Below are 10560 nucleotides of genomic sequence, written 5' to 3' on the forward strand. Positions count from 1 at the left end.
CGATAATCCGTGGAAGATCTTGCAGGCAGTGAGTGTAAAAAGCTATGCTGGGAGCGGCACTTTCATGTACCATCGTGAGACTCAACCCGGAAGCGACCATGCATGGAGTCCGACACGCTGATGCGTGACGTCATTACATTGGCACTAACCAATGAGACCGTTAATGGGCGGAGCGACACATGTAGCCCCATCAAAAGTGCAGCCCCGCCCCTTTCCTCCTCGATCCCAGAGATTCGAAATCTCTTGCAGGGTTTAAATCGCGATGCGTGATGTTCATCCTGCTCAGGGGTTAACTTTCGCTTTCGTTACGTCAACTTCCGGGTTTTCTAGAGGGTGGAAGTGGTGTGAAGACGCAGGCGGGAGATTTGTGGTGATTTGAGATTTACTTTCGCATAACAACTCTTCATTCTGCACTGACACTCAGAACTTTTCAGGATATCAAAGGTAGATTTTCATGTTTAAAAAAAAACAAACATAACTTTGTTTTAGCATGTTGCTAAAGTTATCGTGGTATTAATGTGACCTGTGAGGGTGTGAACGAAAACATGTATTATACTCATGCATAGCCGTATTATCTGGTGAATTATTATAGGCTATGTTTAAAAGAACCACCGTTTAATTGTGAACAGGAGTCCCAGCGACCCCATGGATCCGTTGGATTTTCTGACTGAAGAGGAGTTGATTAAGTTTTTTCACTGTAAGAAGACGGAGATCTCTTGCATGGAGGAACCGCACACCTTCCTCAACCAGCTCCGAGACCACAACCTGGTACCTGAGGACCTCTACCAAGTGAGACAGAGCAATGCATTTTTACTTAGACCTGCTCCTGAAATATATATATATATTTTTTAATGAACTAAGGTAACATTGGTGTCTCACTGCTTGCAGTTCTAAATATGTACTGTATGTAAAGTTAATACAGAGTTTCCTTCACTACATATGTGCATGCTTCAGATAAATAACTTAAAACATTAATAAAATCTTCACAGCACTTAGAAATGTGCTTTTGCCTGTCCCGGTTTATAATAACCGCATGTTCATTTAAATACAATCATTCAAACACTTGATAAATCTTATCATTTATTTTGTTTTAATGTGTGAATCTGTTTAACGTCTCATGCAACACATGAAACGTTTTCTTTTCTATTAATCGTCCGTTATAGGTTATGAAAAAGTTACTAAACGTGTCCTGTAACGTTTGTTCAAACCTGTTACCTGATCACATTCACCCCATGAAATATTCCATACAGTATGTAGTCACGTGTTTAATGGCAAGTTGCCTCCTCACAAATTCCTGAAGATCACGGAAAGAAGAAAATTAAGTTCTCTCGTTCTATTATTCTCAGCGATGGTGTGAAATCGACTGATGAGGTTGCTTTGAAAGTGTTTTCCTATATAGTGGAACGTCGCAGAGTTTTTATTCCTCTTATACCACAGCAGTTTGCCAAAGATTGCAGATTTTTAACCATGTACAGTTACAGTTGATGTAGCTGAGATATCAGAAAACGCAGAACTTTCTGGAACAGAAAACCTATTGACTGTTAGAAAATCGCTGACACTGGAGACTCCTTCCTTAAATGTTAAATAAACATTGTTATAATGAAATATGTGAGGATACTAATGTTAACATAATCAAGCCATACCTTTGACAGCATTATGGAATTTGTATAGAGCTGGACATGGATAACAGACAGTAAAGTGTTCTTATTAATCATTTATAACATAACAAAAATGGATTAAGTGCTGAATGTATTACATACATAGCATGTCGTGTTGGGCCACAGACGTCCCGATTAAAGTGGACACACTGTATAAATGACACAATAAAAATAACACAATCTTCTATATCCCCTCCTTTTACAGAAGGTAATAAAGATGAGAAGTAAGGAGAGAAGGCAGGATGGTGTGTATGAGATTTTGAACTGGCTGGAGAATGAGCGAGGACAGTGTGTGAAGCTGTTTTGGAGTTGTGTGTTTCAGGATCACATCCTGCAAAAATATCCCATTCTCCGCTTTCTCCGAAAAAGCCTTCTGGATGGTCAGTCGCTTCATCTGTTTTTTTTTTTAGTTTTTTTTTTAAAAGCATTAATTGTTTGTCGTTATTGTGATTCCGCTATAATTTTAATCGTATCTGTGTCTCGTTCAGGCTCCTTCAAGAATTATGAGAAGCTCCCTGATACGGAGGAAACGAACAATAATGAGAACAAGTCCGTGCAGAAGGAGGAAAAGAAAGTACAAGGAAAGAAAGGGGGAGGAAAGAGAAAGAAAAGTGTTGAAGAGCCCGAAGAGGAGGAGGAACCAGGACCTTCTTCTTGCTCCACCCCTGTCAGGAAGAAACCAACCACAAGGCCCACATTCTGTGAGTCATTTATGTATACCACGTACAATACATGCACACTATAACAAAAACAAATTGAGATTGGTGTATGAAAGTAAGAATCGCAAGTGAAAAACTAATGCAAGAGCTGACATAACACACGTAGTAAAGATGACAATATCTACTAATATACTAATGTGCAAAATACAGCATATATAATGTGCATCTTTATGACAGTATAGTAAATATTGTAATTACAGCATGTGCATCTTACATAATATGTACAGAATGTATCCTAAGCTGATTAATTTAAGTTAAAGGATTTTTGACACTCTTAGGAAAAAATTCTATGAAACTGTTCCATTCCTTGTTGCTGAAGTGGTACCATCAAGTGTAAACTTTTTGTCCTTTTAGTACATATCTTTTACCTAGAAAGGTGCATGACCCCATGCTAACCCTAATCCTCGAACATTCTGCTCTGTAATAAAGGTAATTACAGTCAAATTATGTGCCTTAAATCTTCTAAAACATAAACTGTACCAACATTCCCAGGGGGATACATATATTAAAGGAACCAAAAATAAACCACCACAGTGACAAAGAACGGTACAATTTAGTACCCTAGAGAGTGTACAGAGTATTATCAGAGATTTCCCTGAGCGCCGGAGCGAGCAGCGCGCTCAGCAGCCCGTAGCGTGACAGCGCGCACTTCTGGGTTTCTCACATTGACTTTGTTTACTGTTACACGTGTGTTTTGTTTTGGTTTCTGTCCTGTCTCCGCCTCTGTTATGTTATTGGTTGTCTCATAATGTCTTTCCGTTGTTTATGTTTGACCCTTGATTACGTTTAGTATTTAAGCCCCTCGTGTGTCTTTGTTTGGGGCAAAGTATTGTGTCTTTCTGAGTTTTCTGCCAAACCCGTACCAGGCCTTTGTTCTTTGTTCTGCGTTCCATGGTTTTGATCCTGTTTTTGTCCTTCGTGTTTCTGATCCTTGTTTCGCCTAATTTACCCTGTTTATCAATGGCCTGAACATTTTTCTGTTTTTTTGCTACGTTTTTGCCTTATGATTGGATTTGTCTGCCTCTCATCTAATAAAGCTCTTAACTGCACTTGCATCCATCTCCAACCCCACTACATGACAAGTGTAGTGTTTTTCTTTGAAAACAATGGTTTTCAAAGTGGGTTCCCATGAATTTTCATTCACAACCCGTAACAATTTATTTCTTTATTATCGACTTCTCACAGTTATTACTATATTTCACTTTTTGCTTGAATTGAATGGGTTTAAAGTCAACAACAAGTAGGCCTTTAAATAATGTCAAATTGGATCTAACATGTTCTGTTAGTGGAAAGTACAGGCTCCAGTAAAAACCAGAAGATTATTGTACACCTAAATGTTAACTGGATTATGTTCAATTCGAGAACGACTTTTAAGACCTTACTATAAATTATAGTGAGCTATTGGGAAAGACTGATTCGCAATGCTTCTAAAGTTTACTGATTGTATTTTAAAGGATTAAGCCATAACTCAAAAGCTGTTTATTTTAATATCTGTAAATGCTAATCTGTTTCCCTCTCTCCTAGCCTCTCCATTAATACGAGGACAAAAGGCTGATATATGGACGTGGGGTTTGTATAAAACTTTCCTCCCTGTTACCTGTGGTGATAAAGAAGGCACACTGTATCGGGACAAACTAGCCAAAGGTACACCTTAATCAGTCACATGTCTTTAAATGTGGTTAGACTCGCAAATATTATAGTCGATGCAACAGTTTAAGCCCGACTCTCACTCTCGTGTAAGTGGATAATCTGACCTGGATACTGTAGTTTTGTATCTAAGAGCTGCTGCTGTAATCATAAAGACTGTCCTGAAGCTCATCTGCTCATACTGAACCTCCTGTAAACACACATAACACTGTTGGCCTTTCTTCTATACTGTAATGCTTTATAATCCCACTGTCTGGTGCCCAGAAAAGGATGGGTTTCCTTTTGAGCCCGATTTCTTTCAAGGTTTCATCCTCATGTTGTCTCAGAAAGTTTTTTTCTTGGCACTGTCACCTCTGGCTTCTTTATTAGGGATCTAAGTCTACATCTGTGTTTCTCTAAAGCTGCTTAAAGTTACATACAGTTTAATTGAATTGTGACCATTAAATCAGATTTGCTTTTATGGTTAAGAGACATTTGACTTTGACTTTGTTTCTATAGGGATGAAGTGTATTCTTTCTAAGGGACACTGGTTCACCCCGAGTGGCTTTGAGAAGTTTGCAGGAAAGGCGAACTACAAGAACTGGAAGCTCTCGATCCGCTGCCAAAATACTCCACTAAAAAAACTTATACAGGTAATCGATCAACTATGTCTACAGGTGTAAACATGTAAACATGATGTTTTGCTTTTATTATTATTGTTGTTGTTCACTTTTGTTCTCCGTTTTGTAAGGAGGACCATCTGCAGTGTCCACACACGAAGAGAAGATGTGTTCGGAAGGTGCCGAGCCCTTTTCACTCTCTGTTTCTTTGCTTTTCCCAATTTGTTTCTTGTCACGCTTTTTTTTTTAGTAAATTACCACCTGATGTTCTTTCCTTGCAGAGTCGGAGAGTGTTGTTTCCTGTCGGTTACTCGGAAAGCTCCAGCTCTCGTCAGTACACACAGACACACTCTTTTATTATTTATATGAATCTCTGATGATAAGTAGAGCCGGAGCCAGACCAAATACCCTGAACGCATCTGCTCTCTGTTAGAGTCAGAATCAGATGAAGAGATGGAGGGATCAAGTGAAGACCAGGAGGAGGAAAGAGAAGAGGATAGAGGACAAGAAGAAGAGGAAGAAGTAGACGATGAGGAAGAAGAGGACAATGAAGAAGAGGAAGAAGACAACGAGGAAGAAAGAGATGATGAGGAAGAAGAAGAAGAGGGACTTGAAGAAGAGGAAGAAGGAGATGATGAGGAAGAAGATGTGGAAGAAGAAAAAGAGGGAAATGAAGAAGAGCGCCAGCCATTGGATCCAGTGTTTGAGGCTGCAGTTTTACCAGTCAGCTGTGGTTCTGTCACTGGGGCTTTATATAAAATAAGATTTGCAGGTAGGTAAACAGAGCAAAGCTTAATGTTTCACACTGTGACGGTGATGAGAAGGTTGTTTGACTCGGCTGTAGCTTTAGAGACAGAAAATCAACAAGATTTGAGATGTATGCAGTTAAAGTGGGACGTCAAGTTACGTACCAGTGAACGTCCCAAAAAATCCGCATCACTGCACTGAAATATTGTCAGTGAAATACTTTCGATTAAACAGGTTGTAAATCTCCCCATATTCACTCACTAAAAAGACTTTTTTTTCACTGCCATGTTTGTTAATAATATTGATAATCAGCGTTGCACAAAAAACGAATGAGAAAACTCGTTCACGTTTGGTCTGAAGTGAAAGAATAAAAGGGAAGACTTTTCTGGGAGTGTGTTTGTGTGTGTGTATGCTGCAGGGCCACGCAGTAAGAGCATCCGCACGGAGGAGTGCTGGTTCACGCCGGAGGAGTTTGTAAAGCAGGAGTTAACAGACGGACACTGGAAGAGAGATATACTGTGTCATGGACAAACTCTTAGCTACCTGGTGGAGGTAATGTGAGAGACAAACTATAGTCTGGTCAACATTATACGTTTAGTCTGTGAACAAGAGAGACAAGTCAGTCATGTGTTCATCTACACTGTGATTAACGCAGGAATATTATAGAATATTAAATACTGTAATCATAACATGTGCAGTCCTGGTACTAGTGATGTTTTCTGGCGGTTTCGTCGGGATCGATCAGGTCATTGTGGTATGCAGTGGAATGATGACTCTTTCTCTTTCTTGTAGAGAAGCCCTTGTTTCATTTTAATGTGTGTATGTTCTGTGTGTAGATGAAGATCCTGTATATCCATTCTCTGCTGTGTGAATGTTATCGGTGCCGTCCTGCTGACCCGGTGAGTCCGAAACACGTAACATCACTTAATAAAATAAACATGTCTTGCTATTTCATACAAAATATCCTGTTACAAAAATATCCTGATATGCACAAGTGACTGAGGTCTTTTAGGGTGTAACCTAGTAAACATTTAAGGCAAGTTTAAACTGATATTATGTTTGCTTTATTGTCATCTATAACCAGCTGGCTCTGAATAACGATGATGTTTGCTTCATTTGTGACTCTGACGGAGACGATGACGGACAGCTGGTGTGCTGTGACGAGTGTCCACGAGCGTTCCATCCGAACTGCCACTTACCACCTTCACAAAACAACGCACACGGGTGAGAACGAGACTTTGTGGATTTTAAATAATGAAGCCAGGGCATTGTGGGTAATGTAGGAAACTGTTCAGTTTAAACAGTCCAAAGATGTTGATGAAAGAAGATTAATCTAAAAAAAAATCAACTAATTCAGAGTTTCAGTACAGAATACATATCTGGATAAATGGATGCTGATGAAGATCACGTGTTAATTATGAAGATTAGTACGAAGGTCAGTCAGGGTGCATTCGCTCTTTAAACTGGTGAACAGGTTAAAGAGAAGAACAGTCCATCCAGGATGTCACGATTTTGGTTTCGCAGAAATGAACGCAAAATCAATTAAACTCCGCAATGTTCTGAGAAGCTTGCAATTTTTCACAATTACCTCAGATTTTCCAAAGATTTGGGCCAAGACACGTCATATGACGTCATCACAACCAGCATTCAGCTACAAGGTCTACTTACCTTGTAATTACTCACAAACATCACTGCAAAACCATATTGTGCAATTGCAATTTCACCAATTCAAGTAGTTTTACACAAAAAAGCACAACACAAACTGCATCACAATTTTTTTTTAAAGCCGCAGCATCAAGCATTTTTGCCCGCATCAAGCACAAAAACAAACTCGGTGAAATCCTGGAGTATGGCCTCTGTGCAGAACAAAAAAATGGCATTTTCCAATTACTGGGTGTTTTCAAACCGGATAGGGTTTACCTGATTTATTAAAATAACACGAAACCTAACCCTAACCATAACTGTACTTGATTGGACGGTTGAAAAAGACGCCCATTGATTGGGAATCGCCCTTTATTTTGATATCCTGTATGGACTGGAAGAGGAGCCACAGCTGCCTGAATTTTGGATTAGATGATTAGATAGCGGGCGCACAGTGGCTTAGTGGTTAGCACATTCGCCTCACATGTCGGGGGTTCGAGTCCGGCCGGGGCCATGTGTGTGCGGAGTTCTCCCCATGCTGGGGGGGTTTCCTCCGGGTACTCTGGTTTCCTTCCCCAGTCCAAAGACATGCATGGTAGGCTGATTGGCATGTCCAAAGTGTCCGTAGTGTATGAACGGGTGTGTGAGTGTGTATGTGATTGTGCCCTGCGATGGACTGGCACCCTGTCCAGGGTGTACCCGCCTCGTGCCCGATGCTTCCTGGGATGGGCTCCAGGTTCTCTGTGACCCTGAAAAGGAGTAAGTGGTAGAAGATGGATGGATGGATGGATGATTAGATAGCAACACCTAGTGTTCAAAGCAAGAAATTAATTTTTCTTATAAACCACTGAACTTTAAAAATGTAACAGTTTTGGACCCAAAGGATAATATAACTCTACAATCATGTATGTGTGTGTGTGTGTGTGTGTGTGTGTAGGGAGAAATGGACGTGCACTTTCTGTATTTGGAGGATTAACCATCAAATGTGGACTCACATGAGTCTGGAAGATGCTTTGAACAGTTCTGCAAACCAAAACATCATGGTATACACACACACATACACACACACACACACACACACACACACACACAGAGCTGTGGTTCTGATTCTGTTGTTCCTTCACCAGCGCTGTGAGTATTTGCTGCTGTGTTTGTATAAGGAGGACACACAACATGTGTTTGCTGATGATCCCGTCACAACAGTAAGACTTTTTCATCACTATCTCTCAAACTACTTTTATTTTCCCATTTCAGTCCACTCTCAATGATTCCCTTGTTATTCACGTCATCTTTCATCATTGTGAGGTCCTCAAACGAAACTGGAATCTATCTGAATTCCCCGTTTTCAACATTGCATGATTTGATATATATATAATGCTTCAACACACAACCTGTTGTTAAACCTGGCGCTTGTGCAGGAGGAGAGCTACAGCAGCATGATTTCTAATCCCATGTGGCTGAACAGCGTGAGGAACAAACTGCAGAGAAATCACTACAGCACAGTGGGGGAGTTTGTAGGCGACATCAGGCTCATCTTCCAAAACTGCCAAACTTTTAACAGGGTGAGATTTCAAATTCATTTGATTCACAGATGAATCAAAGTGTTACCTGGAAACTGTTTAGTAGAGTCACGTAATGTCTAGCTCTTCTCAAAGAAGTAAAAACTAAGCAATTAATAGCAAAGTAAGGAATAAAATACTTTGTGTCATCCTGTTACAGGAAAATAATCAACTTTGTTTATATATATATATATATATATATGTATAAAATAAGATATTAGAGCGTGTCTTGGAGTGTTTTATTCCTCTTATACCACTGCAATATACCAGTGATAGTTCCTGTTCTCTCTTATATTATAGTTTATATTATATTTATATCATCTAGAAACAGTCGTTCCCTCACCAGCCTCTTTTTTTCTCTTTCTTGGTCAATAAGATGAAAATAATGCAGCTTTTTATTTTACTTAGAATGCGCAAAGCGTAAACTTCTCTGTCCTGAAAACTTAAAGTTACACCTTTACCTCTGACACTGGAGACTCCTTCCACAAATGTCAAATAAACATCTCCTTACAGAAAACTTCACCATAATCAATGATTTACATTTTCTTTGTTGTCTTTTTCTCTCTCTCTCTCTCTCTCTCACTCTCTGTCTGTGTGTGTGTGTGTGTGTATGTGTGCAGGGTAATGAATTGGGCATGATGGGAGCCAGACTGAGTGAGATCTTTGAGCAGAAGTTACACATCGTCTTTAAGATCCAGTAGCGATTCTCCTGTTTCACAAACCCGATCGTCTGGTTTACTAGTAAAACCCAAAGATTTCAGATTTGTTTTGGGGGGAAGAGAGGAGGGGGTCAGACTAGTCAAAAGTCAAAGTATAAGTGGTTTTGCCACAGGAAAATATGAGTAGTGTTACTGTGTCACAAAATATACAAGCCAATCAGATTCCAACATGTAGATTTGGGAAGGGGCGGGAATTTAGTGTAGGAGGACATCTCAAATTTGTACATTAACAGTGCCTGGATTTTCGTGCACAATGAGTACTTGATCAGTGTTACGAGAAAAGTTTTTTTCATTTATTAATATATACAGTATGTGATATAGCATTATAGCACAGTTATTGCGTAAAGAAACATAATTTAATGCTTATATAATCTTCTGAACTGTGTGTGTGTGTGTGTTATGTTAAACACACACCTTTGGGTAGAATACCTGTCTCCTGGAGTATTTGAGGATTTTGGAGTCATTTTAAGGAGCATTGTGCAGGTTAGGACATTTTTCAGAGAGAGGAAATCATGTCTACTGCATGAGAAGTCAATAAGAGTTGAAAACACACAGCGGTGTGACAGAACTTTGGATATATCTTCATATTTTACCTGCCTGTGTGTCCAGACTAAACTTTCTTCACTCTACATTCAGCTACTTTGATTTTTTTATTATTTTCACAGTCGTTACTGTATGACTCATGGTAGATACTGAATAACATACCTCAGTGTTAGGAATCACTGGGACACAGATGTTCTCGTTCATCTCAGTGCCTTCGGCTAGTGTTGCTGCAGCATGTTGATCCAGTTCAGGATGAGTCATTTGGTTTACCAGTGCGTCTCATGTTTGACTGCAACCCCATGCGAACCCACCCCGCCCTGCCTTTTTTCTGTGTTTTCTTCTTAGTCTGTCATCTTATTAATCATGTTATGAGATTAGCAAAACATGGTCCTGAAGAGTTTCTTTAAAAAAAAAAAAATTAAAATTAACAGTCTCATTTCATGTTAATCTTTATAAAAATGTATACAGTGAGTGTTGTATTAACTGTACCAGTGGATGTTCATTGTAAATAGAATGTTAATTAAATGTGTTGATTTTACTGTTATGCATGGTCTTGGATCAGCTGAATAAAATTAAATCAAATCGTTTCTCAAATAGTGAAGCACGGTGCTTGTGTTAAGCCTGAAGTCGTTGCTTTAAGATTGTGTGAAAGATAGAAAAGGACAACAATGGCAAAAACAAAAAGAACAGAAGAGTACAGAAAGGCTCCATGGTAGAGAGAGATAGAG

The 10560-nt window shown here is 39.4% G+C and overlaps 1 protein-coding gene across 4 annotated transcripts; it reads left to right on the top strand.

The window, feature by feature from the left end:
- The first annotated feature begins 294 nt into the window (after window positions 1-294).
- Window positions 295-10426, top strand: LOC128615536 (nuclear body protein SP140-like protein). 4 transcript variants are annotated; one of them, XM_053637714.1, is made up of 16 exons: window positions 295-444; window positions 630-789; window positions 1864-2038; window positions 2147-2359; window positions 3902-4021; window positions 4523-4656; window positions 4755-4802; window positions 4905-4953; window positions 5057-5395; window positions 5789-5922; window positions 6207-6269; window positions 6455-6594; window positions 7949-8054; window positions 8139-8213; window positions 8430-8573; window positions 9191-10426. In XM_053637714.1, the coding sequence occupies exons 2-16, from the start codon at window positions 646-648 to the stop codon at window positions 9269-9271; spliced, it is 1965 nt and encodes a 654-aa protein (XP_053493689.1). In that variant the 5' UTR covers window positions 295-444; window positions 630-645; the 3' UTR covers window positions 9272-10426. The 4 variants fall into 4 exon arrangements, with proteins under 4 accessions (XP_053493689.1, XP_053493685.1, XP_053493688.1 ...); XM_053637710.1 differs by having other exon boundaries at window positions 1864-2359; XM_053637713.1 differs by having other exon boundaries at window positions 1864-2359; window positions 4770-4802.
- The last annotated feature ends 134 nt before the right edge of the window (window positions 10427-10560 follow it).

This window comes from Ictalurus furcatus, chromosome 12 (genome assembly GCF_023375685.1).
Source record: "Ictalurus furcatus strain D&B chromosome 12, Billie_1.0, whole genome shotgun sequence".
In the NCBI taxonomy this organism is placed as follows: Eukaryota; Metazoa; Chordata; class Actinopteri; order Siluriformes; family Ictaluridae; genus Ictalurus; species Ictalurus furcatus.

Coding starts and splice junctions, on each gene's coding strand:
- LOC128615536 (XM_053637710.1), top strand. CDS start 646: ATGGATCCGTTGGATTTTCTGACTGAAGAGGAGTTGATTAAGTTTTTT. Junction 2,360..3,901: donor AACCACAAGGCCCACATTCT/GTGAGTCATTTA, acceptor CCTCTCTCCTAG/CCTCTCCATTAATACGAGGA. Junction 6,270..6,454: donor GGTGCCGTCCTGCTGACCCG/GTGAGTCCGAAA, acceptor ATCTATAACCAG/CTGGCTCTGAATAACGATGA.